Genomic DNA, 25,661 nt, shown 5'->3' with positions numbered 1-25,661 from the left:
CACCTTGCTGCTTCTCCGGTGTCTGCCCGTGGGATTTGAGCGCAGATGATGGAAACCTTTGAGCAGAAGCGTAAAACCACAGATGCTGGATATGTGGCATAAACACAGAACAAGCTGCAAACAGGCTGCAGTGCCAGGTGACGTCTGCAGACAGAGAAACAGAGCTACTGTTTCAGATCAATGACGTTCCACCAGTAAGCGCTTGGGTTTGACATACGCAGTTTAAAAAGAATCTTTTATTATCCTCTATGCAGTTATAAGAAATTCATTTACAAACTTAGTGTTCTTTGAAATATGAGGGGAGTAGCAAGTATCAAAAGGTTAATATAAAATACAGAGAAAAGAAAGTGTCAAAGTTATTTGTCTAGGGGAATCCTTCTTTAATTAGTTGTCGTCGTCATCTTCCTCCTCTTCCTCCTCCTCCTCTTCCTCAGCCTCCTCTGCTGCTGCTAGTCGCTCCTCCAATGCGGCCCGCAGAGCCTGCTCCTCTTCCACTGTCGGGTCGTCTACCTCGGTGATATCGGGACCGCTGGCATACTCTGCCTGCACCGGTGGGGCTGAGGAAGGGCTGTAGTTTTCCGGGCTGTACTTATGGCCCCAGCCAAAATAAACATTCTCAAATTTCCTGTCGAACAGGGAAACAATTCAATTGGGTTATGCCAGTTAGTCACGTGACAGTTTGGAGAAGGTGGAGGAGCTAGGTGGTGGTGTAGCGGTAGCGTCAATGGATTGAAAATGTGGAGGCTAAGGCTGTGGGGACCTGAATTCAAATCCCATTAGGTAAAAACGATGACTGCAGATGCTGGAATATTTGATTAGATTCCCCACGGTGTGGAAACAGGCCCTTCGGCCCAACCAGTCCACACCAACCCTCCGAAGAGTAACCCACCCAGACCCATTTCCCTCTGACTAATGCACCTAACATTATGGGGCAATTTAGCATGACCAGTTCACCTAACCTGCACATCTTTGGACTGTGGGAGGAAACCAGAGCACCCGGAGGAAACCCACACAAACACGGGGAGAATGTGCAAACTCCACACAGACAGATGCCCAAGGTTGGAATCGAACCCAGGACCCTGTTGCTGTGAGGTAGCAGTGCTAACCACTGAGCCACTGTGGCGCCCATATCTAGAAATATAAAGCTGGCTTTAGTACTGGCGACCATGACAACCACCTTCAATTGTTGTATACATCCGTCTGGTTCACTAATACGCTTGAGGGACAGAAATCTGCTGTCCTTTCCTGATCTGGCCTTCATGTGACTCCAGAGCCAAAACAAAATGGCTGCCTTTGAAACGGCCTAGCAAGCCCTTGATTTAAGGGTGACATTGTCAGTGGCCCCCTTTATTTCTTATTAAAGAATATATCTTTTTCAATAAAGTGTTATTGAAATAAGTGTTATTGAATAAGAGCTCCTGAAACCTCAAGCTTCGAAGGTTGTCCCTGAGTTTGACTGTCATCCTGTTGCCTTTCAGAGGTTTGAGTGCACACTGCAGCACCCCGACCCTCCAAATGCTAAGGTTCCCATCTGCAACTGTCCCAATGGAAAGAGCAGTTACTTCTCTCAATAACAAAGCACTAGACCTAAAAATGCCAATGTATCCCTGATGAAAGGAAGTAGGTAAATACTGAGTTGTTGGCCAACATGCCCAAAGCCAACGAACCCATCCCACACTCCCGCTGCGCCCAAAATAATGGATACTCACTTTCCAATCGCAAAGGTGTAGGCCCCTGGCCACAGGTTGGACCGGACCAAAGCACTGGCGTACTGGGGGATCAGGATGGATGAAGGTTTGACAGCCCAGGGAGGGATATTGTTGACCTCTGAAACAATGAAAGACCAGGAATGAGGCATGAGATATGCTTCAGTTACTGACACCATCACAACAGAAGGGAATACAATGAGTACATTCCTTTTCCCACTTCTTGGGGCTGTATCCATGAGACTATGAGAAATGGTGAGAGATAGGAACAGTAGCTTTACAAAAACATTGGGAATGATAAATGCTGTGAGACAATGGATCGATGAAATTGAGGGATACAAGAAGAAATTGAGGGGAGAAAGTGGACAATTACGATTGAGGGATGTGGGAAAGACTCATGTTATTTGGGGTAAAGTGACCCATGTTCATTGAAACAGTGGCATGGTGCATGCAAAGTTCAGCAGTAACCTGCCCGCTATAGCTATTGGACATAGGATTTGTCTGATACTGTACCCAGTATCAAGGATCTAAAGCGCTACTGTACATAGACAATAAATAGTAAAATGATTGGTGGATATTGAGAGAATGTGGATAGTTATGATCGAGAGTTATGGGACAAGATGAAGCTAGTGGATATGGGAAGTAAGTGGATGGTTAGGATTGAGGGATACAAAGAGCAGGTGAATGGGTGAAGTTCGGGGAATTTGGGGAGACAGTGGGTAATTGGAATTGAAGGACGTGAGAAGAAGATATGCAACTCAAATTAAGGAATATGGGGAAAAAAATGGATAGGTAGAGGGATATATAGATCAAGTAGGATTAAGGGATAATTGGGAAGAGGTATGTGGGGACTGTATTAGTGAAAAACGGATTGGTTTGCCTGGCCTATGGTCTTCTCCTGCTCTCAGAATTTTTCAGCAGTCGAACCCTTGAGGAGAGAGGAAGGAAGTTTCACGACTAAAGGTAAAAGGTGACATGACAGGGCAAATAAAGTAAAACCCTGTCCGTGCCACCTGGTGTAGAGGGCCTTATTCTGATGATATTGTGTTACCTGCATCCTCAGAGAGTGGAGTGAGGAGAGGTGGTCCCACCTCTGGTTCTGGTTCGTCTGGTGCCTCTCTCTCTTCTTCCTCTTCTTCTTCCTCAAAATCCTCCTCCTTTTTCTGAACAGGGTTAAACCAAACACAACGGCCCTGTGTCAGAGAAAGCAATTTTAGTTAAGAAGCCGGACCTCTCGAACAGGGTTCAGTGTTCTTTAATTTAATCGACTCAACGCAATCTTCTCAAAAGGCTCTCTGTAAACACAAGATTGCATTCCGAGGCACGTGAAGAAGTGCAGCTGATGAAAATCCTGTCTGAAATGGGTTTTAAGAAGCAGCTTAAAGGAGCACAGAGACAGCAAGACTTAGGACTCATGGTGATGTCACTGGTACCACCGATCGTTACCATGCCAACAACCAGGGAACATGGCCTCAAATCCCACCAGACATCACAGAATCGTTGGTGCAGATGAAAGATGGCCATTTGGCCCATTGTGTCTGTACTGATACTCCGAGTATTTTGACTTTGTGCCAAACTCCTGCCTTTTCCCTGTATTCCTACATATTCTTTCTATTTAAATAAACATCTAATGTCCTCTTCAATGCCTCGATTGAACCTGCCTCTACCACACTTCTAATCAGTGTAATCCAATCCCAGACCACTTGAGAAGATTTTTTTTCACCTCGCATTTGCTCCTTTTGGAAAAAACACTTTAAAACTATAAACTTTGGGTCTTGACCCTTTTATAACTAGGAACAGTTTCTATGTATCAACACTCTCCAGACTCCACGCAATTTAGAAAAATTCTATCAATTTGCCTCTTAGTCTTCTCTCCAAGGAAAACAGTCCCAACTTCTCCAAACATCTGCGCTCATAATTGGACTCTCTCATCCCTGGAACCCATTCTTATAAATCTCCTCTGCTCTCTCTTCAATGCATTCCTTCCTAGAGTGTGGTACTCAGATCTGCACATAATGTTCTAACTGAAGTCTATCCAGGGTCCGTTATAAGTCAAGCACCTCTCGTTTCTTGTAGTTTAAGCCCCTTATTAGTGAAGTCTGGAATACTGTACGCTTTATGAAGTGCTCTACCTACCTGTTCTGGCATCTTTAAAGATTTAAGCATTTACACACCCAGGTATCTCTGTTCCTGCATGCCCTATAGAATAATACCCTTTATTTTAGCTGGCTCTCCATGTGCTTGCACCAAAGTGTATTACTGTACCTCTGCACTTAACTTCATCTGCCATTTCTCTGCCCACTCAACCAACTTCTTGAATGTCTACACAGTCCTCCTCAGAGTTTACAATTTTGCATCATCTGCAAAGTGTGAACACACACACACACTCAAACAGACACACAGACACGCAGACACACATAGACACACACACGTACACATGCGCACGCACATACATACACTCTCTCTCTCTCACACACACACAAACACAAACACACAAAATACCAACCCTTGGCAACCTCTACTAAAAACCTTCCTCCAGCCCAAGAAATGCTCCTTAACATGATTCTCCACTTCCTAACACTCAGCTAATTTTATACACATTGATCAAGGAATGAAATGATCAGTACCAATCACTTTCCTCAGATATCAGTTGTGTGGCCCTATATCAGGAGGAGAAAGTGAGGACTGCAGATGCTGGAGATCTTGAAGAAGGGCTTAAGCCCGAAACGTCGATTCTCCTGCTCCTTGGATACTGCCTGACCTGCTGCGCTTTTCCAGCAACACATTTTCAGCTGTGGCCCTATATCAACCATCTTTTGGAAGCCTGTATACACCATATCAACAGCATTGTCCTCATCAACCCTTCCTGTCACTTCTTCAAAAAACTCCAGAAGGTTAATTAGACACGAATGTCCCTTAATAAATCTACTGCTGACTCTTCCAAATAAATCCACATCTTTCCATGTAATGATTTATTCTATCCTGATTTCAGTTAATAAATCTGGATTATAAAGCTAGTCTCAGTTGTAGTGACCATGAAATAATCATTGATTGTGGTAGAAACCCATGTGTTTCATTGGTGCTGAGGATTAGCTGCTTCATGGGCTTGTTTAATCAACAGTAGATGGGCTGCATGGTGGCTCAGTGGTTAGAACTGATGCCTCACAACACCAGGGACCTGGGTTCCATTCAAGCTTCATGTGACTGTCTGGGTTTGCACATTCTCCCTGTATCTACATGGGTTTCTGCCGGGTGCTCTGGTTTCCTCCCACAGTCCAAAGATGTGCAGGTCAGGTGGATTGACCATAGTGAACCAGGGGCTTGCAGGTTAAATGGATTGGCCATGGGAAATGGAGCGTCACAATGGGGATGGGGATGGGGATGGGGATGGGGGTGGGGATGGGGGTGGGGATGGGGGTCGGGGTGGGACGGGGTGGTATTGTCTTCAAAGGGTCGGTGTGGACTGATAGACTGAATGGCCTGCTTACACACTGTAGGGATTCTATGATTCACCAATTTCCTTCAGATAAGGAAATCTGGTATCGTTACACCGTCTGGCATACATGTGACTCCAGATCCAAAGCAATGTGACTGGCATTTGGATGGGTATATGAATAGGAAGGGTTTGGAGGGATATGGGCTGGGTGCTGGCAGGTGGGACTAGATTGGGTTGGGATATCTGGTCGGCATGGACAGGTTGGACCGAAGGGTCTGTTTCCATGCTGTACATCTCTATGACTCTATGACTCTTAACTGCTGTCTGAAATGGCTGAGCAAGACACTCTGTTCAAGGGACAGGAGAGAGAGGGAACATCCCAGGAAGGAATAAAGAAAGAAGAATTCCAGGGCTTTGGGTCAAGGGAGCTGCAAGTGTGACCACCAAGGGATAGGCAAGAGGCCAGAATTGGAGAAGTACAGAAATCTTGGAGGTTGAAGGAGCCTACAGAACTAGGGAATCGTGAGACAATGCAGACTAGTGTTATCAGTGAAACATTCAATGGGTTAGCCCTGTCAGTGAAGAGCCACTCTGCTGAAGAAATCAGAAATATTGGAAGTAGAGAAGGGCAGTGATATTGCAAGTGGTCTCAATTAGGTAATCAGGAGAGCAGGCAAAATATTCTTTGGCACAACAATTCCCAAACTACAGAAATACGAGTCTCTAAATCACCCTTCAGATGGCCTCCCTGGCTGAGAGCAAGTCACCTACTCTATTATATTCCTGTCTTAAGGGCCTGTGATGTGGTCAATACTAATTAATGGCACCAATCTAGCAAACTGATGATCACCGGTCACTGAACTGATAAACTAAGTGACGAGTACAACTTCGCCAAGTATATTTGCAGAGCAGCTGAGTATCCCAGCAAACAAAGGTACAACACTAACATCTAAGTACAGAAGAACCTTGATTATCAGGCATTTGATTATCTGAATATTGGATTGTCCGGCAAGATCACATGCTCCCGATGCTCGGCTAAACTATGTTATCCGGCATTCGATTATCCGGAATTCGCTAATCCGAATGAAATACTCCCCGTCCATGTCCTTCAGATAGTCGAGGTTCCTCTGCATCTCCTTAATTTGGTGGAATTTCTAAATGCTAATAACAGGTGTCTCCCCATTCACGTGAATTCCCAGCAAATGCAGGTTCACAATCTCTTTTATCATCACTTAACGTGCCAGATTTCAGTTCTCTGCTCATAAAGTCCCAGTCACCGTTGGCTCCCAGCTTTTGAGAGTTTATCACTGACTCAGAAAAGCTCATCATCACCACCGCCTTCTCACCTAGGGACCATGAGAGAATCTTGCGAGTGAGGGATGAAGATTAGGAAGAGAAGAAACTGAAACGTGGAGGTGTAAAAGGCAGGCTTACCTGTGGGAGGATGTGTTGTGTGTGATGGACCCAGTTGGCCATGGTGTCCAACAGCTCTGCTGTAGCAATTCCCTCAAATTCTGGATTCTCCTCGTAATTATCCCTCACTGACCCTTCCTCCTCCTCCTCCTCTTCATCTCCAAACTGATAGAATCCCAGTGGGCTGATCTGAGAGCCAGCAGATATCCGAGCAATCTGCGCCCTCAGGTAACTCATCTCGTTACCAGGAAACGGTGGATAACTGATGACGGGCGCATCCAAGTTGCCGGTGAAGAATTTCTTGATCTTCCTGGCTACTGTGATCTGTGCTGGTGTAACAGGGGGCAGCTTTACCCATGGCTTGGCTGGTTCACTGCAAACAAAGTAAGTGTACCTGTTGGTGCCGGAGCGATTTTCTTCTTTTGGGATGACTGGTGGGGGTTTATATGTTGACTCTGGAGGCTTATCTTCAGGTTCTTCTGTTTCTTCCTCCTCCGTTCGATCAAAGTCCTCTTTATCATCTTCCTTCCCCTCTGCGTCCTCCTCTTCACCCAACTCCTCTGCATCCTCCTCCCCCTCACGGAAATCCACCTCGGCTATAATGTAATTCCCATTGATTCCTAAGATCTTCCCCCAGAACCGGCACTTCTGCAGTGGATGGGCTTCCACCAGTTGCTTCAGTGCCAGAAAGATGCGGTACATCTCATCGCTGCTGAGGCCAATTCCCGCCTGCTCAAAGTAATAGGCCATTTCCATGACATTGGGTAGGGGTGTATCTGCCTGCCAGAGAGAAGAGAAGGATGTTAAAGGGAATGGTGCTGAAGTCAGAGAGAGAGAGAGAGAGAGAGAGAGAGAGAGAGAGAGAGATAGACTGAAAGAAAAAGAAAGAGAGTGAGAAAGAGAGCGCGAGAAAGAGGAAATGTTCAGAAAGATGTTGTGTAACTTGAAAGGGTTCAGACAAGATTTACAAGTATGTTGCCAGGGTTGGAGGAGTTGAGCTATAGGGAGAGGTTGAATAGGCTGGGGCTGTTTTCCCTGGAGCATCGGAGGCTGAGGGGTGACCTTATAGAGGTTTATAAAACCATGAGAGGCATGGATAGGATAAATAGACAAGGTCTTTTCACTGGGGTGAGGGAGTCCAGAACTAGAGGGTATAGGTTTAGGTTGAGAGGGAAAAGATATAAATGAGACCTGAGGGGCAAATCTTTCACGCAAAGAGTGTATGTGTATGGAATGAGCTGCCAGAGGCAGTTGTGGAGGCTGGTACAATTGTAACATTTAAAAGGCATCTGGATGGGTATATGAATAGGAAGGGTTTGGAGGGATATGGGCCGGGTGCTGGCAGGTGGGACTAGATTGGGTTGTGATATCTGGTCGGCGTAGACAGGTTGGACCAAAAGGTCTGTTTCTGTGCTGTACGTCTCTGTGACTCTGTGAAAGACAAAGAAAGAAAGAGAGACAGAGAAAGAGAATGGAAGGAAGTAAGTCACCTTTCACAACATCAGGAAACCCCAAGTTTACAACAAGTAGAATACTTCAGAATGTTGTCACAATTGTCACATAAGAGGCTAATGTCTGCACCCATAAACAGCAAAGTGAGAAGTGCCTAGCAGGACTATATTGCTAGCTGATGAAATGTTTATGAAGTGAAACTTTTAATGATATGTAAAAAACATCATAGCCACAACTAGGTTTTAAAATTCATTTCAGAATTAGAAGCACCCAAGCAGAAAGATTTTAGTTTGTGAAGTTTCAAAGCTGTATCAGTGTTTTTAAGCTGAGGAGCAGACTGAAAAGAGGATGAGGGCATCAGAACTGAAAAACAGTCTGCAAAACAAGAAATGAACGAGTTGAGATAGGAATGATGCTTTGCTGGGATTGAGTATCCGGAAAGGATACCGTTGAGAAAAAGGTTGAAAGTTTGTTTTGCTGTTTATGGTAAGGTATATCTAACCTGTCATATAGAGGATATATCTCTATAAATTTGTTTGGCTGTTCATTTATGTACTAAATTTGTGTTCTTTTTCTAAAGAACACTGACAGCTTCATATGAATATGTTGAATAAAGAAAACACACATTAAGCAACTGAAAACAAAAATAAACAAACAAACTAGCAAACTAGATTTCAGCCTGGGAGCTGATTTGTCCAATATTGCCATCAGCCAGGATCGTAACAGATTGGAAATTGCTTTTGGAGGTCCTAAGGTTTTGAAAGGTGCCACAAAATCAAGTTTTTTTTCCTCTATCTAATTTAACAACGTTGGTTGAAGGATGAATATAGGCTGGGTCCTGACAGGAACTCACCTGCTCTTCTTCAAAATAGTACTGTGGGATCTTGTTTATTCACCTCAGGAGGCAGACTGAGCCTCAAATGAATGTGATTGGAAACACAGTAAAATAAAAATGTCGGCCTAGATTGTGTAGAGAGCAGTAAGACATACCTATCTGAACCATAATGTGGAAGTGCTAACATTGAGCCTAAACACACACCAAGACTGGAGACATGATCTGAAAAGCATATAGAACAGACAACAATGCTTGAGCGTCCAACACATTGTGCTACCTACTCAGCCCTGTGCACTTCTACTCTGTGACAGTGGAGTACTAAACTGCTGATATCAGTATTTACCACTTCCTCCTCGTGATCTGCTGCCGCCCCTTCTTCTGTCTCGACTGTCTTCACAAAGAGAGATTTCTGAACCTCAGCCAGACCGTACGCCATTGAATTCTCATACTCGTCACGAAGGGTATCCATTTTCTTGGAGAACTGAGACCGTTTCACCTTCTTGCTGATGTCTTCAATGATGTCCACAGCATTGTCAGGTCTCTCATCCAACACCTTGGTTAACACCTGTGACAGGTGATCATAACTAATAGAGAAATAACAGAGAACAGAAAGGACACTGTACTCAATTGGTTCAGTGTTATTCCCTACCTTGTGCTCAACCATCTCAAACATTTAAAATTATATTTTCCTCCCATTGCTAATACTGCTTACACCTTTCTCCTCTTGAGGTTTTGCAGTGGTGCTGCTGCCAGCTAAGGCTGCCCTTAAGTCCATTTACTGAAGTGATGATTACTTGCACGAGCGTTCATACTGAGTGGGTAAGCAGGTAAGTGTGAGAGGAAATCATAGCCCAACCAGATTACAAATGGATGGAGAAAGATACAAAATATATGCTCATTGCCACTGTCATTGCCCAATGTCTGTCTTTGCCTTTCAAGGACTAACACATAATTTAGCTACTCTCCTCCTTTTGTACACTTAAGAAAGCTCTTTCAATCTGCTTTTATATTTCTGATCAGTTTACCTGGTCACCTCTTCTTTTATCTCTTATCAACTTTTTGGTGTCACCTTTCTGATCTCTAAAACATTCTCAATCCTCAGACTTTTTATTATTCTTTGCAACTTGATAAACCTTTTCTTTTAATCTGGTACTGTCCTAAAGTTCCTGCGTAAGCTAATCTTTCTTGTTGAGTTTTTGTTTTTTTGAACAAATGTAATTTTGTTTTTATTTTAATTCTCTGTGGGATGTAGGGCATCACTGGCTGGTCAGCATTCATTCCATCTCTAGCTCCTCTTGAGAAGGTGGTGGTGAGCTGCCTTCTTGAACGACTGCAGTTCACGTGCTGTAGGGTGACCCATGATGCCCTTCAGGAGGGAATTCCAGGGTTTTGACGCAGAGACGGTGAAGGAACAGCAATATATTTCCAAGTCAGGATGGTGAGAGGCTTGGAGGGGAACTTGCAGGGGGTGGTGTTCCCATGCATCTGCTGCCCTTGTCTTTCTAGATGGAAGTGGTTGTAGGGTTGGAAGTTGTTTGGTGAATTGCTACAGGTGCATCTTGTACATAGCATACACTGCTGCTATTGAGCATCAGTGTTGGAGAATGTGGATATTTGTGGATGTGCCAATCAAGTGAGTGGCTTTATCCTAGATGGTGTTAAGCTTCTTCAATGTTGCTGGAGCTACATCAACCCAGAGAAGTGGAGAGTATTCCATCACATCCCTGATTGGGCCAGGTTGGATTTGTTATGCTTTTGTGTAGAGAGCATACTTGAGCAATTTTCTATATTGTTGGGTAGATGCCAGGGTTGTGACTGTACCGGAAGAGCTTGGCTATGGGAGCACAAGTTCTGGAATACGAGTCTTCAGTTACGCTGCCGCAATGTTGTCTGTGCCCATAGACTTTGCAGTATCCTGTGCCTCCAACCATTTTGTGACATCAAGGGGAGTGAATCAAATTGGCTAAACATTGGTATCTGTGATGGTGGGGATAACTGGAAAAGGTTGAAATGGTTCTGCCATATCTTCTGTTCTGATCTGCTAAGTTCTTCCATCCTTGAGGCTGGGAATAGATGTGAAGTCTCTTCCTCCAGTGAGTTGTTTAACTGTCCACCAACATTCATGACTGTAGAGCTTAGATAATGATCTGTTGGTTGTGGGATTGCTTAGTTTTGCAGTCATTTGCTGCTTATTCTGTTGGCAAGCAAGTAGCTTTCTTTGGCAGCTGCATCAGGGTATCACCTCATTTTTAGGCATGCCTGGTGCTGCTCCTGGCATGCCTTCTTGCACTCCATTGAACTGGGCTTGATTCCCTGGCTTGAGTGGGTGATATGGGAGAAAGTGAGGACTGCAGATGCTGGAGATCAGAGTCGAAGGGCGTGGTGCTGGAAAAGCACAGCAGGTCAGGCAGCATCCGAGGAGCAGGAGAATCGATGTTTCAAGCATAAACCCTTCATCAGGAATATGGGGGATATGCTGGGCCATTGGGTTGCAGATTGTGCTGGAGTAACTGCTGTTGATGGCTCATAGTGCGTAATGGATGCCCAGTTTTGAGTTGTTAGATCTACTTGAATTTGTCCCATTTAGCACAGTGATAGTATCACACAACACAAGTATTCTCAATGTGAAGGCAGGACTTGGTCTCTACAAAGTGGTCACTCTTACCAATAATATCATGGACAGATGCATCTGCAGGTTGGCAAGGATGAGGTCAAGTGTGCTTTTTCCTCTTGTTGGTTCCCTCACCACTGGCCACAGACCCAATCTAGCAGCTATGTCGAACTCAACCAGCTCAGTCAGTTGTGCTGCTGTCGAGCCAATCTTGCTGGTGGACATCGAGATCTCCCACCCAGAGTACATATTTCAGCCTGGCCACCATCAGGGCTTCCTTCACATGTTGTTCAACATGGAGGAGTACTGAATCATCAGCCGAGGAAAGGTAATCAGCAGGAGGTTTCCTTATCCATGTCTAACCGGAAGCAATGAGACTTCATGGGGTCCGGAGTCAATGTTGAGGGCTCCCAGGGCAATTCCCTCCTGACTGTACACCACAGTGCTTCCACCTCTGCTGGGTCTGTCCTACCAGTGAGACAAGACATAACCAGTGATGGTGTAGTGATGTCCAGGACATTACCTGAAAGGTAGGATTCCATGAGTATGACTATGTCAGGCTGTTGCTTGACTAGTCTGTAATTTTGTATTGTTTGTTTAAATGCTTCTATCTTTATTTATTGGCCACCATCCCATTTTGTGCATTGAATCAGTCCACCTCAGCAGTCTTCCAGTTACCCACATAACTGGCTCAGCTTAAGTATGAGATTCTTTATTCCAACTGAAATACGTTGGTTTCAAACTTAATGGGGAATTCAATGATACTATGATCAATTTTTTTCCCAGTGGAACTTTTACTATGAGATTACTAATGAACACTATCACACTAGATCTAAAATAACCTTAAAACTTGCTAGTTGCACATTTTGTTCAGAAAAGTATCACAAATACATTGTACAGTCTAAGTGTCCAGAGAAACTTTGTCAATGTAATTAGTCCAGGCCATATGAAGATTAAAGTTCCCTACAATTATTACTTAATTCTGAGCTCCAATTATTGTTTTCTTAACAGTCTATGCAACAGTATCACTGTTATTATGGTACCTATAAACTAATCCAATCAGTGCTCTCTCACTCTACATATTTTATGAGGCGGAAGTGGGTACTGCAGATGCTGGAGATTAGAGTGGTGCTGGAAAAGCACAGCAGGTCAGGCAGCATCCGAAGAGCTGGAAAATCGATGTTTCGGGCAAAAGCCCTTTATCAGGAATGAGGCTGGGAGCCTCAGAGGTGGAGAGATAAATGGGGGGGTGGGGGAGCTGGGGAGAAGATAGCTGAGAGTGCAATAGATGGATGGAGATGGAGGTAAAGGTGATAGGTCAGAGAGGAGGGTGGAGCAGATAGGTGGGAAGGAAGATTGACAGGTGGGACAGGTCATGAGGATGATGCTGAGCTGGAAGGTTGGAACTGGGGTAAAATGGGGGGGGGGGAGAAGGGGTAAAATGGGGGGGGGGGGGGGGGGGGGGAAATGGGGAAACTGGTGTAGTCCACATTGATGCCATCGGGTTGAAGGGCAAAAGATGAGGCGTTCTTCCTCCAGGCATCGGGTGGTGAGGGAGTGACGATGGAGGAGGCCCAGAACCTGCATGTCCTTGGCAGAGTGGGAGGGGGAGTTGAAATGTTCGGCCACGGGGCAGTGGGGTTGATTGGTGCAGGTGTCCCGGAGATGTTCTCTGAAGCACTCTGCGAGAAGGTGTCTGGTCTCTCCAATGTAGACGAGACCGTATCAGGAGCAACGGTTGCAATAAATGACGTGTGGAAGTGCAGGTGAAACTGTGATGGCTGTGGAAGGCTCCTTTGGAAAGAGGTGAGGGGGGGGGGGAAGAGTGGGTGCAGGTTTTGCAATTCCTGCAGTGGCAGGGGAAGGTGAATCTGACCAGGTAGTCACTGAGGAAATGGTCTTTGCAGAAAGCAAATAGGGGTTGGGAGGAAAAATATATCCCTGGTGGTAGGGTCCATTTGTAGGTGGCAGAAATGTCGGTGGATGATGCAATTTATGCAGAGTTTGGTGGGTTGGGAGGTGAGGACCGGGGGTTCTGTCCTTGTTGAGGTTAGAGGAGTGGGACAGAGGTGCACCATCTCTACCGTGTCTGCTCCGAGGAGAACCAGTTCCATGAACCGCTCACCAACTTCACCAACATATTCCATCCCGACCTTAAATTCACCTGGACCATCTCAGACACCTCTCCCCGCTTCCTGGACCTCTCCATCTCCATCAATGGTGACCGACTCAACACTGACATTTTCTCCAAACCCACTGACCCCCACAGTTACCTGGATTAAACCTCCTCCCACTCTACTTCCTGCAAAAATGCTATCTTGTGTTCCCCACTCCTCCGTCGCATCTGCTCCCAGGAGGACCAGTTCCACCACAGGACACACCAGATGGCCTCCTTCTTTAAAGTCTGCTATTTCCCCTCCCACGTGGTGGAAGATGCCCTCCAACGCATCTCATCCATATCAGGCAGCATTCAAGGAGCAGGAGATAGAGAAAGGGAGAGATGCTCTTTTTAGCTGAACTGCTGTAAACTCGATGACGGGGACGGGGACGGGGGGTGGGGGATGGGGACGGGGGGTGGGGGATGGGGGCAAACAATCAGATGATCCACTCCCAGGCAAGGGGTGGGGGAGAAAGAGGATAAATGTGTTAATCCAGTAACTTTTACCAGTTAGTTTCGAAGTTTACATACTCACAGGTTGAGGTTCGTTATTGGGCTCTGCTGCAGCAAATAGGCCTTCGCATTTTGGATTATGATTTCGTTTACAGATGTCAGGGTGTGCTCAGACTCCACCTGCACCAACAACTCCTGACTACTTATGCTGCTGGCAAATTCACTGTGTTGTATTTTGCCCTCAGACTCTGACTGGCTCGGTTTAGGCACTTCGTCCGACATTTTTGTTTCCTTCTGTATAATTTTCACTTTCTACAATCTATTTACTGTCAGCCTGATTCGGTAGCTAGTCGTTTATCGCACTTTTAGAAATACCACTATGCCCTATACCTCCCTCGCACCCTTTTATTTTGTTTACTCTTTTCCCATTTTTCCTAATTTTCTCTGCTTAATTACCCTGAAACACCATCTCTCTCTCCTCCCTTGACCCCATACCACAACTCTCTCTCTCTTCCCCAGTAATCTCTCTCCACGTAACTCTCACTCTCTCTATCCTTCCCACCAGTAACTCACTCACTCTCCCCTCCAGTAAATCTCCCCTAGTAACTTTCTCAATCTCTTCCCCCCCCACAGTAAATCTCACTCCTCTCCTGTCCCAGTAACTCTCCTCCAATAACTCATTCACTCTTGCCCCTCACAGTAACTGGCCCCCTTCCCTCAGTAACCTCTCTCACTCACTCTCCCCCAAAAACACTCGCTGTTCTCCCTCTACCCCCAGCAACTCTTCCCCAAAGACTCATTCACTCTTCACCCCCCAGTAACTTTTGCCCTTCTCCCCACTAACTCTGTCTCCCTCCCCCCTCCCCAATAATTGTCTCCCTCCTCCTCCCCCTCCCCACTAACTCTGTCTCCCTCCTCTTCTCCCCAATAACTGTCTCCCTCCCCCTCTCTCTAATAACTGTCTCCCTCCGCCTCTCCCCAATAACTGTCTCCCTCCCCCTCTCTCTAATAACTGTCTCCCTCCCCCTCTCCCCAATAACTGTCTCCCTCCCCCCAATAACTCTGTCTCCCTCCCCCTCTCCCCAATAACTGTCTCCCTCCCCCTCTCCCCAATAACTCTGTCTCCCTTCCCCCTCCCCCCTAACTATGTCTCCCTTCCCTCTCTCCAATAAGTCTCCCTCCTCTTCTCCCCAGTAACTCTGTCTCCCTCCCCCTCTCCCCAATAACTCTGTCTCCCTTCCCCCTCCCCCCTAACTATGTCTCCCTTCCCTCTCTCCAATAAGTCTCCCTCCTCTTCTCCCCAGTAACTCTCCCTCCCTCCCCCTCTCCCCAATAACTCTGTCTCCCTCCCCCTCTCCCCAATAACTGACTCCCTCCCCCTCTCCCCAATAACTGTCTCCCTCCCCCTCTCCCCAATAACTCTGTCTCCCTTCCCCCTCCCCCCTAACTATGTCTCCCTTCCCTCTCTCCAATAAGTCTCCCTCCTCTTCTCCCCAATAACTCTGTCTCCCTCCCCCTCTCCCCAATAACTCTGTCTCCCTCCCCCTCTCCCCAGTAACTCTGTCTCCTTCCCCCTCTCCCCAGTAACTCTGTCTCCTTCCCCCTCTCCCCAGTAACTCTGTCTCCTTCCCCCTCTCCCCAGTAACTCTGTCTCCCTCCCCCTCCCTCCCTCCCCCTCTCCCCAGTAACTCTGTCTCCCCTCCCCCTCCCCAGTAACTCTGTCTCCTTCCCCCTCTCCCCAATAACTGTCTCCCTCCCCCTCTCCACTAACTCTGTCTCCTTCCCCCTCTCCCCAATAACTGTCTCCCTCCCCCTCTCCCCCCTAACTCTGTCTCCCTCCCCCTCTCCCCCCTAACTCTGTCTCCCTCCCCCTCTCCCCAATAACTGTCTCCCTCCCCCTCTCCCCCCTAACTCTGTCTCCTTCCCCCTCTCCCCACTAACTCTGTCTCCCTCCCCCTCTCCCCAATAACTGTCTCCCTCCCCCTCTCCCCCCTAACTCTGTCTCCTTCCCCCTCTCCCCACTAACTCTCTCTGTCCCCTCCTTCCCCCAGTAACTCTCTCGCTCTCTCCCGCCGCTGTCTCCCGGGTGATGGTTGCTGGGCAACGAACAACGCGGTCCCGCTACGGGCAACGTCAACACGCTCGAACGTGGGTAAACGTCATCCCCTCCACCTGGGAATGAAAGAATGGGAATACAGTCATGGGAGGTTACAATGAATGGGGATACAGTGGTGGGAGGTTACAATGAATGGGGATACAGTGGTGGGAGGTTACAATGAATGGGGAGAGGATACAGTGGTGGGAGGTTACAATGAATGGGGATACAGTGGTGGGAGGTTACAATGAATGGGGATACAGTGGTGGGAGGTTACAATGAATGGGGATACAGTGGTGGGAGGTTACAATGAATGTGGATACAGTGGTGGGAGGTTACAATGAATGTGGAGAGGATACAGTGGTGGGAGGTTACAATGAATGGGGATACAGTGGTGGGAGGTTACAATGAATGGGGATACAGTGGTGGGAGGTTACAATGAATGGGGATACAGTGGTGGGAGGTTACAATGAATGGGGAGAGGATACAGTGGTGGGAGGTTACAATGAATGTGGATACAGTGGTGGGAGGTTACAATGAATGTGGATACAGTGGTGGGAGGTTACAATGAATGGGGATACAGTGGTGGGAGGTTACAATGAATGGGGATACAGTGGTGGGAGGTTACAATGAATGTGGATACAGTGGTGGGAGGTTACAATGAATGTGGATACAGTGGTGGGAGGTTATAATGAATGGGGATACAGTGGTGGGAGGTTACAATGAATGGGGATACAGTGGTGGGAGGTTACAATGAATGTGGATACAGTGGTGGGAGGTTACAATGAATGGGGATACAGTGGTGGGAGGTTACAATGAATGGGGATACAGTGGTGGGAGGTTACAATGAATGGGGAGAGGATACAGTGGTGGGAGGTTACAATGAATGGGGAGAGGATACAGTGGTGGGAGGTTACAATGAATGGGGAGAGGATACAGTGATGGGAGGTTACAATGAATGTGGATACAGTGGTGGGAGGTTACAATGAATGTGGATGCAGTGGTGGGAGGTTACAATGAATGGGGATACAGTGGTGGGAGGTTATAATGAATGGGGATACAGTGGTGGGAGGTTACAATGAATGGGGAGAGGATACAGTGGTGGGAGGTTACAATGAATGGGGAGAGGATACAGTGGTGAGAGGTTACAATGAATGTGGATACAGTGGTGGGAGGTTACAATGAATGTGGAGAGGATACAGTGGTGGGAGGTTACAATGAATGGGGAGAGGATACAGTGGTGGGAGGTTACAATGAATGTGGAGAGGATACAGTGGTGGGAGGTTACAATGAATGGGGAGAGGATACAGTGGTGGGAGGTTACAATGAATGGGGAGAGGATACAGTGGTGAGAGGTTACAATGAATGTGGATACAGTGGTGGGAGGTTACAATGAATGTGGAGAGGATACAGTGGTGGGAGGTTACAATGAATGTGGATACAGTGGTGGGAGGTTATAATGAATGGGGATACAGTGGTGGGAGGTTACAATGAATGTGGATACAGTGGTGGGAGGTTATAATGAATGGGGATACAGTGGTGGGAGGTTACAATGAATGGGGATACAGTGGTGGGAGGTTACAATGAATGTGGATACAGTGGTGGGAGGTTACAATGAATGGGGAGAGGATACAGTGGTGGGAGGTTACAATGAATGTGGATACAGTGGTGGGAGGTTACAATGAATGGGGAGAGGATACAGTGGTGGGAGGTTACAATGAATGGGGAGAGGATACAGTGGTGGGAGGTTACAATGAATGGGGAGAGGATACAGTGGTGGGAGGTTACAATGAATGTGGATACAGTGGTGGGAGGTTACAATGAATGTGGATGCAGTGGTGGGAGGTTACAATGAATGGGGATACAGTGGTGGGAGGTTACAATGAATGGGGATACAGTGGTGGGAGGTTACAATGAATGGGGATACAGTGGTGGGAAGTTACAAAGAATGGGGATACAGTGGCGGGAGGTTACAATGAATGTGGATACAGTGGTGGGAGGTTACAATGAATGTGGATACAGTGGTGGGAAGTTACAATGAATGTGGATACAGTGGTGGGAGGTTACAATGAATGTGGATACGGTGGTGGGAGGTTACAATGAATGGGGATACAGTGGCGGGAAGTTACAAAGAATGGGGATACAGTGGCGGGAGGTTACAATGAATGTGGATACAGTGGCGGGAGGTTACAATGAATGGGGATACAGTGGCGGGAGGTTGCAATGAATGTGGATACAGTGGTGGGAGGTTACAAAGAATGTGGATACAGTGGCGGGAGGTTACAATGAATGTGGATACAGTGGCGGGAGGTTACAATGAATGTGGATACAGTGGTGGGAGGTTACAATGAATGTGGAGAGGATACAGTGGTGGGAGGTTACAATGAATGTGGAGAGGATACAGTGGCGGGAGGTTACAATGAATGGGGAGAGGATACAGTGGTGGGAGGTTACAATGAATGTGGATACAGTGGTGGGAGGTTACAATGAACGTGGAGAGGATACAGTGGTGGGAGGTTACAATGAATGTGGATACAGTGGTGGGAGGTTACAAAGAATGTGGATACAGTGGTGGGAGGTTACAATGAATGTGGATACAGTGGTGGGAGGTTACAATGAATGTGGAGAGGATACAGTGGTGGGAGGTTACAATGAATGTGGATACAGTGGTGGGAGGTTACAATGAATGTGGAGAGGATACAGTGGTGGGAGGTTACAATGAATGGGGATACAGTGGTGGGAGGTAACAATGAATGGGGAGAGGATACAGTGGTGGGAGGTTACAATGAATGTGGATACAGTGGTGGGAGGTTACAATGAATATGGAGAGGATACAGTGGTGGGAGGTTACAAAGAATGTGGATACAGTGGTGGGAGGTTACAAAGAATGTGGATACAGTGGTGGGAGGTTACAATGAATGTGGATACAGTGGTGGGAGGTTACAATGAATGGGGATACAGTGGTGGGAGGTTACAATGAATGTGGAGAGGATACAGTGGTGGGAGGTTACAATGAATGTGGATACAGTGGTGGGAGGTTACAATGAATGGGGATACAGTGGTGGGAGGTTACAATGAATGTGGAGAGGATACAGTGGTGGGAGGTTACAATGAATGTGGATACAGTGGTGGGAGGTTACAATGAATGTGGAGAGGATACAGTGGTGGGAGGTTACAATGAATGTGGATACAGTGGTGGGAGGTTACAATGAATGGGGATACAGTGGTGGGAGGTTACAATGAATGTGGAGAGGATACAGTGGTGGGAGGTTACAATGAATGGGGAGAGGATACAGTGGTGAGAGGTTACAATGAATGTGGATACAGTGGTGGGAGGTTACAATGAATGTGGAGAGGATACAGTGGTGGGAGGTTACAATGAATGTGGATACAGTGGTGGGAGGTTATAATGAATGGGGATACAGTGGTGGGAGGTTACAATGAATGTGGATACAGTGGTGGGAGGTTACAATGAATGTGGATACAGTGGTGGGAGGTTACAATGAATGGGGAGAGGATACAGTGGTGGGAGGTTACAATGAATGTGGAGAGGATACAGTGGTGGGAGGTTACAATGAATGGGGATACAGTGGTGGGAGGTTACAATGAATGTGGAGAGGATACAGTGGTGGGAGGTTACAATGAATGTCGATACAGTGGTGGGAGGTTACAATGAATGGGGAGAGGATACAGTGGTGGGAGGTTACAATGAATATGGATGCAGTGGTGGGAGGTTACAATGAATGGGGATACAGTGGTGGGAGGTTACAATGAATGGGGAGAGGATACAGTGTTGGGAGGTTACAATGAATGGGGAGAGGATACAGTGGTGGGAGGTTACAATGAATGTGGATACAGTGGTGGGAGGTTACAATGAATGTGGATACAGTGGTGGGAGGTTACAATGAATGTGGATACAGTGGTGGGAGGTTACAATGAATGTGGATACAGTGGTGGGAGGTTACAATGAATGTGGATACAGTGGTGGGAGGTTACAATGAATGTGGAGAGGATACAGTGGTGGGAGGTTACAATGAATGGGGATACAGTGGTGGGAGGTTACAATGAATGTGGATGCAGTGGTGGGAGGTTACAATGAATGGGGATACAGTGGTGGGAGGTTACAATGAATGTGGATACAGTGGTGGGAGGTTACAATGAATGTGGAGAGTATACAGTGGTGGGAGGTTACAATGAATGTGGATACAGTGGTGGGAGGTTACAATGAATGGGGATACAGTGGTGGGAGGTTACAATGAATGGGGAGAGGATACAGTGGTGGGACGTTACAATGAATGGGGAGAGGATACAGTGGTGGGAGGTTACAATGAATGTGGATGCAGTGGTGGGAGGTTACAATGAATGTGGATACAGTGGTGGGAGGTTACAATGAATGTGGAGAGGATAAAGTGGTGGGAGGTTACAATGAATGTGGATACAGTGGTGGGAGGTTATAATGAATGGGGATACAGTGGTGGGAGGTTACAATGAATGTGGATGCAGTGGTGGGAGGTTACAATGAATGGGGATACAGTGGTGGGAGGTTACAATGAATGTGGAGAGGATACAGTGGTGGGAGGTTACAATGAATGTGGATGCAGTGGTGGGAGGTTACAACGAATGTGGATACAGTGGTGGGAGGTTACAATGAATGGGGATACAGTGGTGGGAGGTTACAATGAATGTGGATACAGTGGTGGGAGGTTACAATGAATGTGGATACAGTGGTGGGAGGTTACAATGAATGGGGAGAGGATACAGTGGTGGGAGGTTACAATGAATGGGGATACAGTGGTGGGAGGTTACAATGAATGTGGATACAGTGGTGGGAGGTTACAATGAATGTGGATACAGTGGTGGGAGGTTACAATGAATGGGGATACAGTGGTGGGAGGTTACAATGAATGTGGATACAGTGGTGGGAGGTTACAATGAATGGGGAGTGGATACAGTGGTGGGAGGTTACAATGAATGGGGATACAGTGGTGGGAGGTTACAATGAATGGGGAGAGGATACAGTGGTGGGAGGTTATAATGAATGGGGATACAGTGGTGGGACGTTACAATGAATGGGGAGAGGATACAGTGGTGGGAGGTTACAATGAATGTGGAGAGGATACAGTGGCGGGAGGTTACAATGAATGGGGAGAGGATACAGTGGTGGGAGGTTACAATGAATGTGGATACAGTGGTGGCAGGTTACAATGAACGTGGAGAGGATACAGTGGTGGGAGGTTACAATGAATGTGGATACAGTGGTGGGAGGTTACAAAGAATGTGGATACAGTGGTGGGAGGTTACAATGAATGTGGATACAGTGGTGGGAGGTTACAATGAATGTGGAGAGGATACAGTGGTGGGAGGTTACAATGAATGTGGATACAGTGGTGGGAGGTTACAATGAATGTGGAGAGGATACAGTGGTGGGAGGTTACAATGAATGGGGATACAGTGGTGGGAGGTTACAATGAATGGGGAGAGGATACAGTGGTGGGAGGTTACAATGAATGTGGATACAGTGGTGGGAGGTTACAATGAATATGGAGAGGATACAGTGGTGGGAGGTTACAAAGAATGTGGATACAGTGGTGGGAGGTTACAAAGAATGTGGATACAGTGGTGGGAGGTTACAATGAATGTGGATACAGTGGTGGGAGGTTACAATGAATGTGGATACAGTGGTGGAGGTTACAATGAATGTGGAGAGGATACAGTGGTGGGAGGTTACAATGAATGTGGATACAGTGGTGGGAGGTTACAATGAATGGGATACAGTGGTGGGAGGTTACAATGAATGTGGAGAGGATACAGTGGTGGGAGGTTACAATGAATGTGGATACAGTGGTGGGAGGTTACAATGAATGTGGAGAGGATACAGTGGTGGGAGGTTACAATGAATGTGGATACAGTGGTGGGAGGTTACAAAGAATGTGGATACAGTGGTGGGGAGGTTACAATGAATGTGGATACAGTGGTGGGAGGTTACAATGAATGGGGATACAGTGGTGGGAGGTTACAATGAATGTGGAGAGGATACAGTGGTGGGAGGTTACAATGAATGTGGATACAGTGGTGGGAGGTTACAATGAATGGGGATACAGTGGTGGGAGGTTACAATGAATGTGGAGAGGATACAGTGGTGGGAGGTTACAATGAATGGGGAGAGGATACAGTGGTGAGAGGTTACAATGAATGTGGATACAGTGGTGGGAGGTTACAATGAATGTGGAGAGGATACAGTGGTGGGAGGTTACAATGAATGTGGATACAGTGGTGGGAGGTTATAATGAATGGGGATACAGTGGTGGGAGGTTACAATGAATGTGGATACAGTGGTGGGAGGTTACAATGAATGTGGATACAGTGGTGGGAGGTTACAATGAATGGGGAGAGGATACAGTGGTGGGAGGTTACAATGAATGTGGAGAGGATACAGTGGTGGGAGGTTACAATGAATGGGGATACAGTGGTGGGAGGTTACAATGAATGTGGAGAGGATACAGTGGTGGGAGGTTACAATGAATGTCGATACAGTGGTGGGAGGTTACAATGAATGGGGAGAGGATACAGTGGTGGGAGGTTACAATGAATGTGGATGCAGTGGTGGGAGGTTACAATGAATGGGGATACAGTGGTGGGAGGTTACAATGAATGGGGAGAGGATACAGTGGTGGGAGGTTACAATGAATGGGAGAGGATACAGTGGTGGGAGGTTACAATGAATGTGGATACAGTGGTGGGAGGTTACAATGAATGTGGATGCAGTGGTGGGAGGTTACAATGAATGTAGATGCAGTGGTGGGAGGTTACAATGAATGTGGATGCAGTGGTGGGAGGTTACAATGAATGTGGATACAGTGGTGGGAGGTTACAATGAATGTGGATACAGTGGTGGGAGGTTACAATGAATGTGAATACAGTGGTGGGAGGTTACAATGAAAGTGGATACAGTGGTGGCAGGTTATAATGAATGTGGATACAGTGGTGGGAGGTTACAATGAATGTGGAGAGGATACAGTGGTGGGAGGTTACAATGAATGGGGATACAGTGGTGGGAGGTTACAATGAATGTGGATGCAGTGGTGGGAGGTTACAATGAATGGGGATACAGTGGTGGGAGGTTACAATGAATGTGGATACAGTGGTGGGAGGTTACAATGAATGTGGAGAGTATACAGTGGTGGGAGGTTACAATGAATGTGGATACAGTGGTGGGAGGTTACAATGAATGGGGATACAGTGGTGGGAGGTTACAATGAATGGGGAGAGGATACAGTGGTGGGACGTTACAATGAATGGGGGAGAGGATACAGTGGTGGGAGGTTACAATGAACGTGGAGAGGATACAGTGGTGGGAGGTTACAATGAATGTGGATACAGTGGTGGGAGGTTACAATGAATGTGGATGCAGTGGTGGGAGGTTACAATGAATGTGGATACAGTGGTGGGAGGTTACAATGAATGTGGAGAGGATAAAGTGGTGGGAGGTTACAATGAATGTGGATACAGTGGTGGGAGGTTATAATGAATGGGGATACAGTGGTGGAGGTTACAATGAATGTGCATGCAGTGGTGGGAGGTTACAATGAATGGGGATACAGTGGTGGGAGGTTACAATGAATGTGGAGAGGATACAGTGGTGGGAGGTTACAATGAATGTGGATGCAGTGGTGGGAGGTTATAATGAATGGGGATACAGTGGTGGGAGGTTACAATGAATGTGCATGCAGTGGTGGGAGGTTACAATGAATGGGGATACAGTGGTGGGAGGTTACAATGAATGTGGAGAGGATACAGTGGTGGGAGGTTACAATGAATGTGGATGCAGTGGTGGGAGGTTACAATGAATGTGGATACAGTGGTGGGAGGTTACAATGAATGGGGATACAGTGGTGGGAGGTTACAATGAATGTGGATACAGTGGTGGGAGGTTACAATGAATGTGGATACAGTGGTGGGAGGTTACAATGAATGTGGATACAGTGGTGGAGGTTACAATGAATGGGGAGAGGATACAGTGGTGGGAGGGTTACAATGAATGGGGATACAGTGGTGGGAGGTTACAATGAATGTGGATACAGTGGTGGGAGGTTACAATGAATGTGGATACAGTGGGTGGGAGGTTACAATGAATGGGGATACAGTGGTGGGAGGTTACAATGAATGTGGATACAGTGGTGGGAGGTTACAATGAATGGGGAGTGGATACAGTGGTGGGAGGTTACAATGAATGGGGATACAGTGGTGGGAGGTTACAATGAATGGGGAGAGGATACAGTGGTGGGAGGTTATAATGAATGGGGATACAGTGGTGGGACGTTACAATGAATGGGGAGAGTATACAGTGGTGGGAGGTTACAATGAATGGGGAGAGGATACAGTGGTGGGAGGTTACAATGAATGGGGATACAGTGGTGGAGGTTACAATGAATGGGATACAGTGGTGGGAGGTTACAATGAATGGGGAGAGGACACAGTGGTGGGAGGTTACAATGAATGGGGATACAGTGGTGGGAGGTTACAATGAATGGGGATACAGTGGTGGGAGGTTACAATGAATGGGGAGAGGATACAGTGGTGGGAGGTTACAATGAATGTGGATACAGTGGTAGGAGGTTACAATGAATGGGGAGAGGACACAGTGGTGGGAGGTTACAATGAATGGGGATACAGTGGTGGGAAGTTACAATGAATGGGGAGAGGATACAGTGGTGGGAGGTTACAATGAATGGGGAGAGGATACAGTGGTGGGAGGTTACAATGAATGGGGAGAGGATACAGTGGTGGGAGGTTACAATGAATGTGGATACAGTGGTGGAGGTTACAATGAATGGGGAGAGGATACAGTGGTGGGAGGTTACAATGAATGTGGATACAGTGGTGGGAGGTTACAATGAATGGGGAGAGGATACAGTGGTGGGAGGTTACAATGAATGTGGATACAGTGGTGGGAGGTTACAATGAATGGGGAGAGGATACAGTGGTGGGAGGTTACAATGAATGTGGATACAGTGGTGGGAGGTTACAATGAATGGGGAGAGGATACAGTGGTGGGAGGTTACAATGAATGGGGAGAGGATACAGTGGTCGGAGGTTACAATGAATGGGGAGAGGATACAGTGGTGGGAGGTTACAATGAATGGGGAGAGGATACAGTGGTGGGAGGTTACAATGAATGTGGATACAGTGGTAGGAGGTTACAATGAATGGGGATACAGTGGTGGGAGGTTACAATGAATGGGGATACAATGGTGGGAGGTTACAATGAATGGGGATAGGATACATTGCTGGGAGGTTACAATGAATGTGGATACAGTGGTGGGAGGTTACAATGAATGGGGAGAGGATACAGTGGTGGGAGGTTACAATGAATGTGGATACAGTGGTGGGAGGTTACAATGAATGGGGATACATTGGTGGGAGGTTACAATGAATGGGGAGAGGATGCAATGATGGTTAGAATGAATGGGGCAGGACACACAGGGTGGGGATTTGTTCAGAA

The 25,661-nt window shown here is 46.8% G+C and overlaps 1 protein-coding gene across 1 annotated transcript; it reads right to left on the bottom strand.

Annotated features, from left to right (window-relative positions):
- Positions 1-224: 224 nt before the first annotated feature.
- Positions 225-14,862, bottom strand: rsph4a (radial spoke head component 4A). The gene is made up of 6 exons (XM_072549343.1): positions 14,147-14,862; positions 9,186-9,426; positions 6,577-7,335; positions 2,758-2,899; positions 1,710-1,827; positions 225-625 (listed from the first exon to the last, which is right to left on the bottom strand). The coding sequence occupies exons 1-6, from the start codon at positions 14,344-14,346 to the stop codon at positions 385-387; spliced, it is 1,701 nt and encodes a 566-aa protein (XP_072405444.1). The 5' UTR covers positions 14,347-14,862; the 3' UTR covers positions 225-384.
- Between the last annotated feature and the right edge of the window lie 10,799 nt (positions 14,863-25,661).

The sequence above is a fragment of the Chiloscyllium punctatum genome, chromosome 29 (assembly GCF_047496795.1).
Source record: "Chiloscyllium punctatum isolate Juve2018m chromosome 29, sChiPun1.3, whole genome shotgun sequence".
Taxonomy (NCBI): domain Eukaryota; kingdom Metazoa; phylum Chordata; class Chondrichthyes; order Orectolobiformes; family Hemiscylliidae; genus Chiloscyllium; species Chiloscyllium punctatum.
The sequence above is the reverse complement of the archived record's forward strand: the minus strand, read 5'-3'. Positions and strand labels throughout refer to the sequence as shown.

Excerpts from the sequence above, each read along its gene's own strand:
- rsph4a (XM_072549343.1), bottom strand. The coding sequence starts at position 14,346 with ATGTCGGACGAAGTGCCTAAACCGAGCCAGTCAGAGTCTGAGGGCAAA. Across the intron at positions 9,427-14,146 it reads CCAATAACGAACCTCAACCT|TTATGATCACCTGTCACAGG; the intron begins GTGAGTATGTAA and ends TTTCTCTATTAG. Across the intron at positions 7,336-9,185 it reads CAGATCACGAGGAGGAAGTG|GCAGATACACCCCTACCCAA; the intron begins GTAAATACTGAT and ends TCTCTCTGGCAG.